The sequence below is a fragment of the Podarcis pityusensis genome (genome assembly GCF_964106645.2).
Source record: "Podarcis pityusensis genome assembly, chromosome: 2".
NCBI classification, from domain to species: Eukaryota; Metazoa; Chordata; class Lepidosauria; order Squamata; family Lacertidae; genus Podarcis; species Podarcis pityusensis.
This window is the reverse complement of record NC_138029.1, coordinates 23,621,476-23,639,636: the sequence shown is the minus strand read 5'-3', so window position 1 is coordinate 23,639,636 and position 18,161 is coordinate 23,621,476. Positions and strand designations below refer to the sequence as shown.

Here is an 18,161-nt window from a genome sequence, read left to right as displayed (position 1 = left end):
TATCTTGTCTCGTGAGGATCAGATGCAAAGGAATCCCAGCATTTTTGCATCCACATAAGCGAGACCTCTTTCAAGTTAGCCTTCTTGGTGAATCACCAGAATGAAGGCACATGCTCAGTTTTAAGCTTCAGCTTGTATGGTATCTGACATAACAACAGAAAGAAAATTAGCAGATCAAAATCTAATGACTGCAAGAGTAGAAGGCAGCTTGCCCAACCAAATTTTCTCTTGCCCTCCTCCCTCTCCCACTCCTTGAGAAGCTCCTCCAGTAGGTTGGAGACGGTCTTCCTGAATGGTGTGGACTGTACTGTTATGTGGCTTGCAATGAGAAGGGGAAATCGCCTGAAATTGGGTAGGAAAATCCTGTACAAGCAGAGCTCTGCAGCTGCAAGATTCCTTTGCCTGATTTCAGGGGATCTTCCCCCTCTCATTCAGCCCCAACAAGACAGCCCACACTGTTCAGGTGGACTCCCAATTCTCTGGATAGGCTCTATGAGGGCATCTCTCCTAGGAGCTGCAGATGGGGAAGATATTGATTTCAATAAAACATTGATTGTGTGAGGTGCCTTCTGCTTGCAAAGCCATAGGAATCAATCCAAGGTGCTTAAATATTTCAATCCAACTCTGTAATTGCAAGAAAGTGCCAGGGGCTCCATTTAGACAGGGCCATCTTACCCATAGCCGCTAGGGGTGCGGGGCACCCGGGTGCCAGGCTCTCAGGGTGCCAGGCTGAGAGTCCAGGGCCCGAGAGTTGAGTCCGGGGAAGAGCCTGCCCGTCGGTCGGAGCACCGTGATGGGCTCTTCTGCTGTGCTGCAAGTTCGGGGGCGACCGAGGCAGCAAGACGCTGAGGCAGCCAGCCAGCTCCGCCCTCCTGCGCACCTGGGACTGGACAACCAAGGGGGGCGCCAGGCGGATATTTGCACCCTGGCACCACATATGCTTAAGATAGCCCTGCATTTAGACATGATAAAGACCTACAGTTTATAGTTACATGAACAAGCCTCAGGCTCATCAGACGCTTTCCTAAATTGTGTTCACTCTGAACTGTGGTTTACCGAAAAAAGCCAGCTGCAAAACATTGCTTATGAAGATGCCTTTCAATAAACCATAGTTATAATTAACCACAGTTTAGGGTTTGGACTCAGTGCTAACTGCAGTTAATTGAAAATGGCTTCCAGTCGCCTCGCAGTTGCTCCATAGGCATCCAAGGAAGGGGCGGAGCCTCCTGTTTCACCGCGTGAGGTGAAACTTTCTGGTAAAATGCTACTTTGTAAAGCTAGGCCTCAAAGACAGAACATGTGCAGATAAGCAGCATGTGGACAGGCACTTGAGTAAGTTTCACAACTCACAGGGTGCCAGACAGCAACTGGCTGATGGCAACCACTTATCCTCTGTGTATTTTTCCTCAAGAAAGCTTAATTTCCTGCCCTACGCAGCAACTGCCTGCTTTGAGAGCCTCAGGACCAAATCAATGTGTGTTTTGCCTCCTGATGTTCTCTCCCCTTCTCCTTTCCACCTCTGGCAGCTGCCTTCACCCTGACCACCTACGTTATTAAAGCCGCCATGCGATGCTTCCAATTTGTTCACGGCACGTTCTATGGACAGCTTGAATCACCTGGCGCATGGCTTACGTTGTAATGACAGCATTAAATGTCTTCTGACAGAGTCTCACAAAACTGGCACTCAAATCTAGACGCTTAAATTAGAGCCCATCTTAAATAACAGCGGGAAAGGAGCAGTCTTCCTCCGCATGAGATCAGCAAGGAGGAGAGCTGCCCAAAGGAGGTCTGCTTTGTTACGAGCTGAAAATGCACAATTGTAGCACAAGATTGTGGTGGAAAGGTGAATAAGGACTCTGAAGACCGTAGCAGAAAGTGGAGAAGATGGATGTTATCATGGACTGAATGTCTTAAATAGTGTTTTTTTTTGGGGGGGGGGGGTTGTAACCAACAGATGGAAAATTGGAAGTCCTTTTATCTTTTTTAAAGGTTTCTTTTATTTTGTCTCTTTATTTCCCCCCACCCTTTCTCTCTCTTTCCTTTCTTCCTCTCGTTTCTTTCTTCTGGTCTTTAATTTGAATTCAGCCTGATCTTTTATTTCCCTTCTCTTCCCTCCCCCTCCCCTTTTATGAAGATCACCCGCTCTGAGACCCCACAGCTAATTCTCCCCTGGCCTCCTCGCTGGCCCAAGTAGGACTAATTCAGCCAGCTAGTCCTGGTGATTATCTAATGCTTATTTCCCCTAAATTGATTTCTGAACTTTGAATTTTATTGTTATTCATGTTTTTATACAGCATTTTATGCTGCTTTTACAATTAAGTGTTTTAAATTTGTTGTTAGCCGCCCTGAGCCCGGTTTTTGAACTGGGAAGGGTGGGGTATAAATAAAAAATTCTTCTTCTTCTTCTTCTTCTTCTTCTTCTTCTTCTTCTTCTTCCTCTTCCTCTTCCTCTTCCTCTCCCCCCTCCTTCTGTTTGTTTCCCCTCTTTGTATCTTCCTCCCCCCCCAGGGGTCCTATGCTTTGGTCCTTTTTTAAGGTCCAGGAATTGTATACTCATGGGGGGTGGTAGATGGTTGATGGAGGGACCCTAAGTTGGTAGCAGCCTTGTCTCTCTCTCTCTCTCTCTCTCTCTCTCTCTCTCTCTCTCTCTCTCCGAACTGTGCTTCGTGTCCTCTCCCGTGACACCTCTCCTTTTTCCTGACATGATTTTGCTGATGGGTGATGGAGGACAATGACCGCTCCCCACTTAAAACGGGGGGCGCCCTTTGCGTGGATGCGCGCAGCCCCTAGATCTGGAGCGGCTCCAACAGCATAGGCTTGGTTTGCCTTCCCTCAGGTGGGATACCTGGAGGTCTCCGCCTACCTCAGTCAGTTGTCCAATCCCACCTGGGGGAAGCGTTGCCAAGGAGACCAGGCCAGGTAGGGGAGGGATTACCTGCCCACACAATAGAGGGAGGATCTTACCTGGGAATCCTCACTTGGCTCCAGAGCTTCTCCCACCCTACCCACCCTCAGTTAATGTCTTATTTGCAGGTTAACTTTTCTTCACAGGTTTTGCAGGTTAACTTTTCTTCGCAGGTATGCGGGCGCTGCTACGTTAAGGTCGCTGTTAAAGGGCCGGAAATGAATTTCCCTGCATTGGCAGGTTTCGCCTTTCCCGTAGCAAAACGTCACAACTTTGGCGGTATCAGGCCTTGGGCGGAATCCTTTAGTCCATCTTCCTCTTTGCGGCGGCGATACCAGGGTTCCCCGTTAAAGGGGTTTCTGAAGGGAGGCTTTGACCGTACGCCGAAAGGTAGTCATTGCTCTCCCCTGTGGCGGCGGCGTAACGGGGGCGGCTATCTCTGCTTGAACATATGTTCTCCAGAGCCGGCCCATCCCCCCCCACACACACACACTGGATAACCCTGATGCTCCCAAGGTCCCCGGCTGGGGACTGGGGAGGGAGAACGCCCAATGCCTGAGCCAAGGTCTACCCACATTTGAAATTTAATAAAGTTGTGGCCAATTTAATCCCATAGCACGTTGTCATGAGGCGTTATTCCACATGACGGGGGGACCGCGCGGGATCTGGGGACTCCGCCTGTCCACGCAAAAATGGGAAGAGGTGCACTGAAGGGGCTCCATAAGTAGGAAGGAAGCAGGTGCTGCTAGCTGCGCCCCTGAGGTGGCATCCTCCTTTGGGCTCCAGCCCCTCAGGGTCCCAGGCTTGTGGCACACCTGTACACCTGTCATGTGCATAGACCTGGGCCTACACATCCCTTTTGCAGATGTCCATACTAAACATGTGGATATCAAGAGAGTGTGGCTAGCAAGCAGGAGTGTCTTGGTGTCAGGCAGGGGCAGGGTATGGCAAGGGACTCGATTTCATATATACAGTGGTACCTCAGGTTAAGTACTTAATTCGTTCCGGAGGTCCGTTCTTAACCTGAAACAGTTCTTAACCTGAAGCACCACTTTAGCTAATGGGGCCTCCTGCTGCCACCGTGCCACCAGAGCACGATTTCTGTTCTCATCCTGAAGCAAAGTTCTAAACCTGAGGTAATATTTCTGGGTTAACGGAGTCTGTAACCTGAAGTGTATGTAACCTGAAGCGTATGTAACCTGAGGTCCCACTGTAATACACAAAGGAGGCTGCAGTCTTCCAGAAAGACACATGAAACATGTCTCTGCGCAACTTGGGAGAGACAACTTTCCATAGTACCATAGTGTAGGGGGAAAGTATCGCCCACCCCTATGGCTGTTGGCATGCAATGGGGAGGGTGAACAGGTCACTTTGGGGTTCTCTCATTCTTCCAGCCTTAGGTTCGCCTCTCCACATTTCTACATCAGTTTTGTTTTGTTTTATAAAGGCTCCTGAAAATTCAGCAGCATTTTGGTATGCAATCTTGCCTAAGGTACAGTTTCACAAAGCCTTTCACCCTTACGTAACATGTTTTTGTATGTTGTTTTCACTAATATATGCATTTATTTATTTTTTGCACGCTTTACGCTAAATTCAAAGGTTGGCGGTCCTTGAGTTCCCGTATTGCTTTGGAAAATGCAGATCCTGTAACTTTGCATTTAAATGTGAACTGAATTCAACTTCCCCTCTCTCCCTAGTCATGCAAATCCAAGTGATGCAGTTAACAATGTGAAAGCAGGAGCGTAAAAAGGAAAGGAAAGGAAATGTGAAAGCAGAACTAGATCTGGATGAAAAAGACAGAGCTACTCTCAGAAATTGCATCCTCCCTTCCCCCATGGAATATGTAGGTGTCATGATGGACTAATTCAGCCCAAGATCCCAGCCTTACAGAAACCATTTTATGCAAGCTTTAACTCCCCTTGGTTTGTTTAGCAGGGGACAGGGAAGGCATGAGTCAGGCCTCTTCCAAGCAAGCTCCAATCTGTTTCTTTTGTGTTTTTCTTCTTTTCCAGGGATATATAAAGGACACTGTTTTCGAATTAACCACTTCCCTGAAGACAATGATTATGATCATGACAGCTCTGAATACCTTCTCCGTAAGTGAAATATCCAGCATCTTAATCATTGCCATTCTAACTCCATCTTAAATCAGTTTTATACACTGAAAATGCATAAAGGAACAAACCTAAGTTGTTGGACTTTTCCCAGATGCCCGCAGCACTGAATGGGAATAGGATTCCAATAACTTGGAGTAAAGGTAAAGGGACCCCTGACCATTAGGTCCAGTCGTGGCCGACTCTGGGGTTGCGGCGCTCAACTCGCTTTATTGGCTGAGGGAGCCGGTATACAGCTTCCAGGTCATGTGGCCAGCATGACTAAGCCGCTTCTGGCGAACCAGAGCAGCACACGGAAACGCCGTTTATCTTCCCGCCGGAGCGGTACCTATTTATCTACTTGCACTTTGACGTGCTTTCGAACTGCTAGGTTGGCAGGAGCTGGGACAGAGCAACAGGAGCTCACCCCGTCGCAGGGATTCGAACCGCCGACCTTCTGATCGGCAAGTCCTAGGCTCTGTGGTTTAACCCACAGCGCCACCCGCATCCCTTTAATAACTTGGAAACATGCGACCAAATATTTGCCTGGCTACTTTTAAACAAGGGGCAAATGGGGCTCGTCAACCTGGGAAGGTAGGTCATCTAGGAGAAGGAAAACGGGCCCTAAATCTCCTCTGTGTTGTGGCACATCTTCAGGTAAAGAAAAGGCTAAGAAGTAAACCCTACACAAATCCAGAGTGGAGTCCCTAAGACGGTTGGATGGTGTCTGATATGTCTCCTTCCAGCAACTCCTGCAGCCAAGCTGCTGCCAAACGTATTGCTCTGCTTTCCTTTGAAGTGAGGCCGAGACGGAGGTCTTGTTATCTGGGCAGCCTAGGAGCTCCATAAACACTGCCCAGGCTTGCGCCCCAGGGAGGTCACTTAGGGCTTCACCCCTGGAGGTGCACTCCATTGTTTCTCGAGACAGATGGAGGGCAACAGATTTAGAACAATACGCATCATTCACCCATCACTACTACCTCTGTCTCTCCTCACATAATGTTGTCTGTTTAGTCTGGTCCCCAGATTTCCCTCCTGCCCTTGTATGAAGTTTCCCCCTCCCCGAAATATCTCCCTGAGTTCATAGTAGCATTCTTTGCGCCTACTATTTCCTCCCAAGTTTCTGCTCCCACCATCCTTCTTTCCCTCAAATCCTTGCTTCCACATGGCAAGTTATTTCCCGGGCCAAACAGATTTTTCACTTCCCGCACAGATTTGTTAAATATTTTTTCAGCATTCTGCCACTGACAGCTTCTGCTGGAGGAGATAGAATGTTTGTGAACATTCCACAACACCCTAGAAGCTCGACTTTTTATAAATAAGGTAGGAGGAAAGGAAGTGGCACTTAACAGTTGATAGCAGATGTCATTTTTAAGCTAATTGTATACAATAGTTACAGCTCCCATAATACCGATGCCCCAAGAGAGCACCAAAGGCGCTTGGAAGGAGGGGGATAATAAACAATGAAACTGAAAGATGTCCAGATAAATTCTAACAACTCTAATTGTGTATCCAAGTTAGGACAGTTACCAAATAATCTATTCCATCTCCTTAGCTGCTTAAACTTGTGTGAATGGTGAAATGCAGTCCCGTTTATTTGTTGCCTTCTAATTCAAGTTTAATAATGAGAGTAAGATGCTAATTAACAAAAAATATATAATGGTCATTTTCTGTCTTGCTTGGATCTGAGGCTATAAGTGTATGGGCAATGATATGAAGGGAATAACATGCTGTGTCATAAAATTGAGGATATTGAGGGGAAGAGACATATAGCACACAGATCAGCAACCAGTTTGGCCTTGGGCCACTAGTCCTTATGAATGCTGAAAAACAGAACCACGTGCTTTCATTATGCTTTCAAATCACTCTTCCGAATTCAAGATGAAAGGATAGGACAAAAACTGAATTTTAAAGCGGAAAAAGAACAAACTCTCCTGCCTGCAGATATCCTATTAAATTCCACATGTTCCAGTCAATAACTGCAGTAAAAACTGCCACTTAAGTACAACCAGAAAGATTATTCTTTTGAAACAGGGGAAAAATACGTTTAGAAAATTAGAGATTCCCTAACTCTAATATTCTCCCTTTTCCATGCCAATTGATATAGTGCACATGTTGAGCAATGGGAGAACATTTGCCTTTCCTACAAAACATCCAGACTCAGCTCAAGTTGATACCAGGTCAGCTGAGAGTAAATTTTAATTTTAATAATAGGAGCAAAAAGCTATCAAATTTTGATATGTGCTAGAGAAAGATGGTCGTTTCTTCAGAAAGCTTAAAAGCAGTAAGATAAGAGGCATTAAGAGACTAATTTTCCTGTTCGTTAAAAGTCTTCCAACGTCCTCTTTCATCTATCTACAAAACAATTCAAGATGAATCACAACTGCAACGCCTAGCTGATTCTCTTTTCGGGCACACAATGGCCACCATAGATTCTAACAATTTATTCTCTTCAGTGTACTGGAATAGACATTCATTATGCACAGTACCTAAAAGCAGCAAGTTCTGTACTGTAAAAGGCAGGAGCAGGTCCTTTTAGTTTAGCTAGGCCATATATTAAAACGAAAACAGAATAATCAAAGTACAGTTTTATGAAATTATTATTTTCTACAGCATAGTCATTCCGCTATTATCTCTGAGGACCAAACTGGGTATGACATCTGTCTCACATACTTAAACTTATGCTGCATACAATCGATCTTTACTTTTTATACACTGAATAGCTAAATGAGGGGAGGCGACCATGTTGTGGGGCAGAGAATCAGAATGCTCCCGCCCCATGGACTTGTCTATTTGTGATGGGAGAAGAGCTCCTATTGGCCCTAGACCAGGCATAGGCAAACTCGGCCCTCCAGATGTTTTGAGGCTACAATTCCCATCATCCCTGACCACTGGTCCTGTTAGCTAGGGATGATGGGAGTTGTAGTCCCAAAACATCTGGAGGACCGAGTTTGCCTATCCCTGCCCTGGACACTGATCAGTGGATTACAGTCTCCTTATAATGTCAGACCTGGCACTAGGCACTTGAATCCAGAGCACAAAATTGCTATGTAAAGGCCTTGACGCAGTTTTCCATTTACTATTTCTTGTATTAGTTTACAAGGTCCTTAACAATTTGGGTCCAGGATACTTTAAGGACCACCTGACTCATTACATCCCTGCCGGATCACTGAGGTATTTGGGGGAGTCACTGTTGGGGATCCCCCCCCCCCCACGGCTCAGTCATAGCTGTTCAGGTTTGCATGAGTCATAGCTGTTCAGGTTTATGGAACTCCCTTCCAGCTGAGGTCAAATAGCCCCTCTCCTCGCTGAACTTCACTTATTTTATTGCAGCGGGCAGTATAACGGAATTCTGATTTTCTAGTTTTAACCAATTTTTATCTGTGGACTCAGCTACATTAGCCATGCTACAACGCTATAACTGCATTATAAGCATGCTACACCAGATGGTGCCGTAGAGCACAAAACTTTGTCTACGCAGTTTTACAAAGAGGTGGTTCCCCCCCCCCCCCTTTTGTTATAATGGTTTAATTCGTGACTTATTTATAGTGGGGCTTTCCCTGAGTGTAGATCCAGCCTGTATTGCATTGAGTAACTCAAACACTTCTTGGGGACAACTGCAATTAAATGCCGTGTCAAGATCCATCAATAATGCTGGAATAATGCACAGGTGGAACATTCTTTCATTTTTATAAATCCATATTATTTGTAAAATGATTGTTTCTATGAGTTAATACTTTACTATCCCTTTGGAGCTGTCCTGTTTCTTTGCATTTTTGTTCTTCTAGGCGCTGACCCTTTGTGGTTTAAAAATCTGATTCTTTGCTTTCTTTCTTGGCACTTTTTGGGGGTTAACAAATCAATAAAATCTTAAGCAAAAATCAATCAATGCTTCTAGCTAAATAAAACCACCAGTGGCAGGTGGAGCTGTGGTTCATATGTGCACAGGAGCATAAGGAAGATATTTTCGTGCCCAAAATACATCTGGTGATGGGTTTGTTTCCAAGCAAATGGCTCTCCGTTCCCTTGCCTGCAGAAAGATTCGGCCAACGTTATTGCAATGTTGCACTGTGCTTATTAGACTGCAGCGTGATATCTGAAGGAGCCTGAGTAGAAGTGATGATAGTGGACATCATGGAGACTGAGGCCAATTGCTTCTTTGTGGTATACAGCAGGTGCAGCTACACTGAAAACAATCTTCTTTCAATTGTGACCAGCCTATCACTAGCTTTAAAGAGCTACCTTAGCAAGCCTTGATCGCTAATCTTGCCTTTTCGTTGTAGCCTGGAAGCAGAGTGGAATGTGCAGCTGCCACATTCTGCCACAGATGTGTAATGTACACCATAAGCTTTACTGGGACATTTACTGGAGTGTGATTTGCACACACACACACACCATGTCATTGGCCATCGATACATACCAAAATATCTGCCCTGCAGCTGTTTTTAGAAGATGTTAGCCGGTAATATGCAACACACACACACACCATGCGCACACAAGCAAGAACTGCAAACCAGGATGGGGAACCCCAGTTGTGGTTGTGGCCCTCATCATCCCCATGGAAAACTGGAGCATTTAAACTGCAGGAGTTATGGGTTGCTTGCAGAACAGGAACACGGCTCCATGTTTCTGTACCCTCTTCCCAAGAGGCATAATGAATAAGTGATTCTAAAATGTTTGCAAGAAGGAGGAATGGAGGAGGAAGGGCTCTCTTTACATATTCTGATGTTTTGACGTTTTATTACCAGTAAGGAGAAACATGTCAGTGCCACACATCTGAGTTACTTGTGAGCTGATGTAGACAGACTCAAAAGATTGAATTACTATAAGATTCAGTCAGGATCGGGGTTCAGAATTTTGCATCAGCGCTCACAAATGCTTTGTCCCCACTCACTCCTGGTACTTGGACACACTCCTGTTGCATCCTGGACTTTATTTTTCTCGTAATTATGTATGTGCCGCACGCAGAGTCACAACCAGAAAGCAATCACTACTATTATTATATTTATTAAGTACCTAAAACCTCCAGGTGCTGCACAAAGATTAAAACAGTTAAGCAGGATTGCCCGGAGGCTCACAATTCTGATTTCCATCTCTTGCACAAACGTTTTGACAGCCGTTATAATACTTCGGGGGCCCTTAACTCCATCCTTCAGGACAATTTTGATATGACGGGAATATTAAACATGGTTGAACATCCCAACAGTTATTAGTAGCAGAAAGCAATGGTGTCTCTCTCACACTATCCGTAGGAAGGTTTACCCCAGCCAATGCAATTGTCTAATACCACTGGGTGATAAGAAAACCGCAGCCAACAGACTTGTTTCAAATGAAATCTCCACCACTGTTAATCCGTTTATGCAAGCGACACGTAGGGTATTTGCTTTGGGTCATGAATATGAGCCCTAAGGGCTCTCTGGTTGACAGACAACCTGATTATAATGCAATATTCAGACACAAAACCAATGTACAGCGCATCACCGGGCTGCTTCCTCTTAGGATGTTTGACCATTTACAATATTTAAATATAGCCATGCTGTATTTAGAAAATATATCACCTGTGGAATCTTAATTCTGGTGGCCCTTTGTAGATTTCAGCCTCTGTGTCCCTCGCCATGACAGGTGTAACTAAATATCTATGATATTCCTTAGCATGCATATCCTGCTGTGTTGCTACCAGAAGGTCAACAGAATTATCGTTGGTATTATCACACACAGCAGTTGCCATCTTTCTACATAACGATCGAGGCATAAAATAGCCCTGTAGCCAAACTAGCCCAAGGCCATTTTCAGCCATTTTATGGTACCCTTGGGCCTTGTGTGCCCAATACATTTCCACCCTGGTTGCAGAGCCAAGATGTGAGTGTGGCTTAGCCTCCGGGTAGTTGTGCGCCTTCCACTGATGTACTTCACCTGAAAACCAGTGAGCATTTACCGGGGTAAGTACAGCTTGCCCTTTAGGATAATAGACACAAAGACTCCAATTGCCCCATGGTAAAATCCACCCAAAAGAACGCTGTGAAAAAGCGGCAGAATATCCTCAGGAGTATTGATCCCTCTTGTTATGGTCCCATTCCTAGGCTTGAGATATATTTTCTCTCATCCTTCAAAGGATGCTGTCTTGCCCTCTGCCACCTTTTCCCGTATCATGAATCCTCACTGCAATTCATTCTCTCTGGCTTTCTCTCTCACACAAATGCATTCTCATTCTCCTTCCCTCTTTCTTTGCCTCCTCTTTGGTCATCTCCAGTTCCTTTTGCTTTCAGCCTTTGAGCAGGTAAAGGACCCCTAGACAGTCAAAGGTGATTATGGGCTGTGGCACACATCTCGCTTTTCAGGCCAAGGGAGCCGGCATTTGTCCACAGACAGTTTTCTGGGGTCATGTGGCCAGCCTGACTAAACTGCTTCTGGCACACAGAAGACCATGACAAGTGCCAGAGTGCACCAAAATGCCTCTAAGCACACACACCATCCTCATGCTTCCATGCCCTCCAACATGCCTCAGATGAAAATAATAATAATAATAATAATAATAATAATAATAATAATAATAATTTTATTTATACCCCGCCCTTCCCAGTTCAGAAAACCGGACTTAGGGCGGCTAACAACAAATTTAAAACACTTAATTGATGCAACAAAAATATCATAAAATACAGTATAAAACATGAATAACAATAAATTCAGAATTCAAAAATCAATTTAGGGGGGGAAATCCATCCAATAAACATCAGATGATCACCAGGGCTAGCTGGCTAAATTAGTCCTATTTGGGCCAGCGAGGAGACCATCGGAGAATTAGCTGTGGGATCCCAGAGTGGGTAATCTTCATAAAAGGGGAGGGGGAGGGAAGGAAGGGGAATAAAAGATGAGGCTAAGTTCAAATTGAAAGCCAGGCGGAATAGCTCTGTCTTACAGGCCCTGCGGAAGGAGGTTAAATCCTGCAGGGCCCTGGTCTCATGGGACAGAGCATTCCACCAGGTCGGAGCCATCACTGAGAAGGCCTTGGCCCTGGTGGAGGATAATCTGACTTCCTTAGGGCCTGGGACCTCTAAACTATGATTATTCATGGATCTTAAGGTCCTCTACGGGGCCCTAAGCCACAGGGACATTTCTCACTCCCCTGCAACCGATCCCCCTCAACCTCCCATTCTTTGTGGTCCCACCTCCCCTGCTGCCACCGCAGAGCAATTTCCTATCAAAAGAAGGGCGAGTGCCACCACCATTTCACCAACAGGACCCAGCACACATGCCCTCCGCTGTCCTGACAAATAGAAAGGGGCAATATGCAATGCGAACGCACAAAGCATTTTTTAAAAATCAAGACTCCTTATGCTCCACTCCTCCTTTCTTCCTGCCAATGGCGATCCTGCCCCTCAGAGCCAGCGTGTCATGTGGGGCTGGGCCTCAGCGGCAGCGGCCTTTGCTGCTGTTTGCCCGCTCTCTAGTAGCCAAGGGAGGAGGCCAGCAGCAGTGGCCAAGGAGAGGCAATGGGGATCTTCCCTCACAGCGCCAGGTCATCCCTTTTCCTGAGCTCGGCGGAGGCAACACTGGCGGGGAAAATAGGGGCATTGCGGGATCAAATCCAAAGCCAGGACGGCTTTCGTAATTCCAAGGCTGCCCCTGGAAAATCAGGGCATTTGTTCTGTTCACTGAGGCAGAAAGGATCTGGCCTTAAAAATAAAACACCGAAATAAGAGACTGGATAGAATTACCGTATATTTTGCTCTATAAGACTCACTTTTTCCCTCCTAAAAAGTAAGGGGAAATGTGTGTGTGCGTTATGGAGTGAATGCAGGCTGCGCAGCTATCCCAGAAGCCAGAACAGCAAGAGGGATTGCTGCTTTCACTGCGCAGCGATCCCTCTTGCTGTTCTGGCTTCTGAGATTCAGATTTTTTTTCTTGTTTTCCTCCTCCAAAAACTAGGTGCGTCTTGTGGTCTGGTGCATCTTATAGAGCGAAAAATACAGTAAAAAATAGAGAACAAAACGAATCTGTGTAAGTATGGACCTAGCAACAACTGAGGAACAGATGATCCCAGTTACGGTTCAGAAAGGAATTGGAGCAGCGTGGGGCACACACAAAAGACGCACATGCACCAAATGCTCTTTTTGCATCTTCAAGCCCAAGGTGTTCTGGCTTTGTTACTTTTGCAGAGGAGATGAATAGAGAGGGTGCAGGGAGATTCCAGGACAGCTGTCATATAGTCAGCGAGCTTGATTATCTACATTCACATGTATCAAGTGGCAGCTCACAGTCAGTAGCCCTGCTCATACATTTTTCATGCCTCTTCCCTGCATTAATTTGTGGGTTATTCTTTATAACCTCTCTAGCTGGTAGCTTGCCAGAATATGTTTCCACACAAGGCGGCTTTGGAAAGCTGATTATGGTAATGACCCCAAATTTTCCGGCAGAAATGGCAGAGTGCATTAGAAAAACTAAACGGGAGGCGCATTTCCCCTTGTGGAGACTCTCCAATTATAACCCTGGTCGTTCCCCTCAAAAGACCATGTTTATCCAAAAACTGTATCAGACTTTTAAACTTCTGTTGATGCGTCTACCGTGAATTCTTTCAACATCCTCTCTAACGCTTCTTTTGCAGATTTGCCATTTGCAGCTCATTTTAAGGTAGTCAGTGTTTCAAGGTGTGTTTAATACATTGTCTTTGGTTGCCTTGGCAATACGTTTTAAAGGATGGGGTATAAATCTTAATTATAAATAAATGGTCCACAGGGATAGCTGTTAACATTTCCAATTGCCACAAAAGCGCTTCTGCTGCTTCTTCCTCCTTTTTCCCCCGTAAGGAAACAACAAAGTTGATAAATCATCTCTTGTGCTTTTTCATTTCTCTCCTCCCCGGGTTTCAGGTATTGTCCGGGCCTCTAGCGTGTTTCCGATTCTAAGCACAGTATTACTGTTGCTGGGAGGTCTCTGCATCGGAGCTGGGAGGATTTATAGCAGCAAGAACAACATTATCCTCAGCGCTGGGATTCTTTTTGTTGCAGCAGGTAGGTCATCATTTATTCATTTTATTGATGAATCGCTTCCCACGAAACGCCTCAAAGCGAGTTAACAATAGAAGAAAGCACGATTTCTGTAGGCCAATGAAGATTAAAAGCTAGGAACGGAAATCTCCAGTTAAAAGGCTTGTTGGAAGAGGAAGGTATTCGATACACTTCAAGAAAAGGCAACAAAGATGGTGCCTGTCTCATAAGTAATGGGGGGCGGAGGTCCCAAAGGGCAGGTGCCGCCACACTAAAAATCCTCTCCCTGTAGCAAAGGATCCCTGAGGAGATTGTATCTTCAGACAGCCCTTTCCTGCATCAGTTGGGTGATCATCCCTCAGTGATCAGCTGGGTTTGTAGGGAGTGAGGGGATCTTTTGGGTATCCTGGTCTCAAGCTGCATAAGGCTTTGCATACCATCACTAATGCACTGAATTCAGTCCAGGAACTAACTGGCAGAAATAATAATAATTATTATTATTATTAATGTTATTATTTATACCCTGCCCATCTGGCTGGGATGTCCCAAACACACTGAGCGGCTTCCAGCACATACAAGAACATAATAAAACATTACACATTAAAAAGCTTCCCTATACAGGGCTGCCTTCAGATGTCATCTAAGGGTTGTCTAGTTACTCATCTCCTTGACATCTGGTGGGAGGGCGTTCCACAGAGAGGGCGCCACAGCCGAGAAGGTCCTCTGCTTGGTTCCCTGTAACCTCATTTCTTGCAGTGCGGGAACTGCCAGAAGGCCCTCGGAGCTAGAGCTCAGTATCAGGGCTGGATGACGGGGTGGAGACGCTCCTTCAGGTATACAGGGCCAAAGCTGTTTAGGGCTTTGAAGGTCAGCACCAACCCTCTGAATTGTGCTTGGAAATGTACTGGAAGCCAATGTAGGTCTTTCAGGACTGGTGTGATATGATCCCAGACTGGCAGTCACATTCTGGATTAGTTGTAGGTTCCGAGTCACCTTCAAAGGTAGCCCCATGTAGAGAGCTTTGCAGTAGTCCAAGCAGAAGATAGCCAGGGCATGTACAACTCTGGCAAGACAGTGCACAGGTAGAGGCATACCAGATGGAGCTGGTAGACAGCCGCCCTGGATACAGAATTAACCTGTGTCTTCATGGACAGCTGTGAGTCCAAAATGACCCCCAGGCTGTGCATCTGGTCCTTCAGGGGCACAATTACAAGTCTTTCTGCAGTGGCATTGCATGGTGGTGATATTCTGGCCCACGCAGAGTGCATTGCTGTAGCCCAACCTGAAGCTTACCAGAACATGGACCAAGGAGGACCTAAAATACATATTTTGCCTTCCTTTTAATCAAAGGTGTTAGAGAAGAGAATGCAGCAGAGAAGACCAATAACAAGTGTCTTGCAATTACTTACCTTTTTTCCCCCTTCCCTGTTTCTTATTATTATGATGTGAGTCCCCAAGAGAATGGAGCATTCAGTGCAAGTCTCAATCTCTTTTGTCTTAACAAGCAGACCACCGCAGCTCCTCATTAGGCGAGAGCTCAGAGATTAGAACATCTCCCGCTCGTGCTAGAAGTGACCCTAAATATCAGGGTGCTTATTATTCTAGGAACACATCGCTAGATTTTTTCAGAGCACAGGGCTTTTAACATACACCGCGTGGGTGTACGAGCTTCGCCTCCAGTTGCCGGGGGCTTGAGAAATCTCCCTGGATAATTACGTAACAGCAGTGACTGACACACATAAAAGAGAGGATGTTATTCCTCACCGTCCCCAACAAGGTGCTTGTGCATCTGGGCTTGGCTGTCTCCTCCGTGATTTGCCGTGTGACACACTTTCCAAACGCAGCAGATGGGTCACTGTTTATCAGACGATCTGACTGTGCCCGTTTCATGGATTTTCTTCGCACGGTAGTATGGGCAGGGAGGGGCTGGGGGCTGCTTTCTGCATTTGTATTTACTATGGAAAGGCAGCACGTGTCTTTGCAAAGTTTCTACAGTGAAACATCCTCTTGGGGCCAAATTTCTATCCATCCTTCCCCAGGCCATGCTCTGACAGATGGAGTGAGTAACAAGAATGCAGCTCTTGCAATATATGCAGAGAAAGAAAGCAGTCGAGAGTTTCTCCTGTGCAAAAGCATCACCTTATTTTTGAGAAGAATTTAAGAAGCACTTTAAACATCTGCTGTGACAGATTCAAGATACAGGGTTCATTTGGGCAGCTCAATAGCCCACAAGCCTGATAACACCAAGATTGCAAGTTCGATTCCCATACAGGGCCACCTGCTTATTCTTGCAATGTAGGGGACTGGACTAGATGGCCCTTGTGGTCGCTTCCAACTCTACAATTCTATGATTCCAAGCCACACATTATCCTCCACTAGCTTCTACATATCCTGCAGCCCAGTCAAATCAGGTGGGCAGTGGCTAGAGTTGCTGGACTACAATTTCCATCATCCCTAGCTAGCAGAACCACAGGGGTGATGAGAGTTGTAGTCCAACAACAGCTGGGGACCCAAGTTTGAGAAACACTGCCTTATAGCTTGGTCAGGCTACCTTTGAAGGTGACTCGGAAACTACAACTAATCTAGAATGCGGCAGCTAGACTGGTGATTGGGAGCGGCCGCTGAGACCACATAACACCAGTCTTGAAAGACCTACATTGGCTCCCAGCAGGTTTCTGAGCACAATTCAAGGTGTTGGTGCTGACCTTTAAAGCCCTAAATGGCCTTGGTCCAGTATATCTGAAGGAGCGTCTCCACCCCCATCATTCTACCCGGAAACAGGTCCAGCACCGAGGGCCTTCTGGCGGTTCCCTCACTGCAAGAAGTCAAGTTACATGGAACCAGGCAGAGGGCCTTCTTGGTAGTGGCACCCGCCCTGTGGAACACCCTCCCATCAGATGTCAAAGGAAAAAACAACTACCAGGCTTTTAGAAGACATCTGAAGGCAGCCCTCTTTAGGGAAGCTTTTAATATCTGAAGGGCTATTGTATTTTAATATTTTGTTGGAAGCCGCCCAGAGTGGCTGGGGAAACCCAGCCAGATGGGTGGGGTATAAATAATAAATTATCATCATCATCAAGTGCAGGGCATCAGTCAAGGTCTTCTTACGAAGTAGGCAGCAGGTCCTGGGAGTTGTGGGGGGAGCAGAAGTGGCAGCTCCCCAGCCTAGCCATTCCCCTCCATTGTGGAACAGGTGTGTATGTGTCGTATTCAGCCTGAGGCATAAAGCCAACTCTTAGGAGCCGATTAGGCAAATGATTAGGCAGGGCAAGGCTTACCTGGCTCCCCCATATTTTGTTCAAGTTGGCACCCCTGAATGTAGGGTGCTGTCCCATTGCCAGTGATACAGTGAGGCTGAACGGTCAGCCTGATTGTCTTCTGTATGTGGAATTGGTGTGGGGGCAACCCAGTCTACCAAAACTCAGTGTTGTCTACCCTGACATGCTGTAGCTCTCCAGGGTTTTTTCAAGCGAGGAGTCTTTTCCAGTGCTACCTGTAGATAATTATTATTATTATTATTATTATTATTATTATCTGTACCCCACCCATCTGGCTGGGTTTCCCCAGCCACTCTGGGCGGCTTCCACAAAGACCAAAAATACACCAAGATGTCACACATTAAAAACTTCCCTGAACAGGGCTGCCTTAAGATGTCTTCTGAATGTCAGGTAGTTGTTTATCTCTTTGATATCTGGTGGGAGGGCGTTCCACAGGGCGGGTGCCACTACCGAGAAGGCCCTCTGCCTGGTTCCCTGTAGCTTTGCTTCTCGCAATGAGGGAACCGCCAGAAGGCCCTTGGCGCTGGACCTCAGCGTCCGGGCAGGACGATGGGGGGGTGGAGACGCTCCTTTAGGTATACTGGGCCAAGGCCATTTAGGGCTTTAAGGGCTGTTTAGGGACTGGGACGTTTCGCATGCAAAGCAGGTGCTCTACCGCTGAGCTGCAGCTCTTCCCCCTGGCCTACACCTTTGCCTCGGGAACCAAAACAAACCCAGCCAAAGATCCAGGAAAGACAGAGGCTCTCAGCTGACGTTTTGGGATCATCGCTGCTCTGAGGGACTATGGTGAAAAGCAGAGAGTGTGGGAGAAGAGGAAGGGACATAAAGGCCCTTTGCTGGATGTTGGAAGCATCTGGGTCACCAACTTAAGAGAAACAGCCCAGTGGGGGAATGTGGGAAG

At 46.3% G+C, this 18,161-nt stretch overlaps 1 protein-coding gene and 1 long non-coding RNA gene across 3 annotated transcripts in view; one reads left to right on the top strand and one right to left on the bottom strand.

The window, feature by feature from the left end:
• LOC308471165 overlaps positions 1–18,161 on the bottom strand; it is a 201,262-nt gene that overhangs the window by 135,619 nt on the left and 47,482 nt on the right. The window lies entirely within an intron of this gene.
• CACNG4 (calcium voltage-gated channel auxiliary subunit gamma 4) overlaps positions 1–18,161 on the top strand; it is a 93,849-nt gene that overhangs the window by 72,106 nt on the left and 3,582 nt on the right. Inside the window, exons 2-3 of the mRNA XM_080994938.1 lie at positions 4,918–5,001; positions 13,866–14,006. Of these exons, the coding sequence (XP_080851064.1) occupies positions 4,918–5,001; positions 13,866–14,006 (225 nt within the window). The remainder of the gene's footprint in view (positions 1–4,917; positions 5,002–13,865; positions 14,007–18,161) is intronic.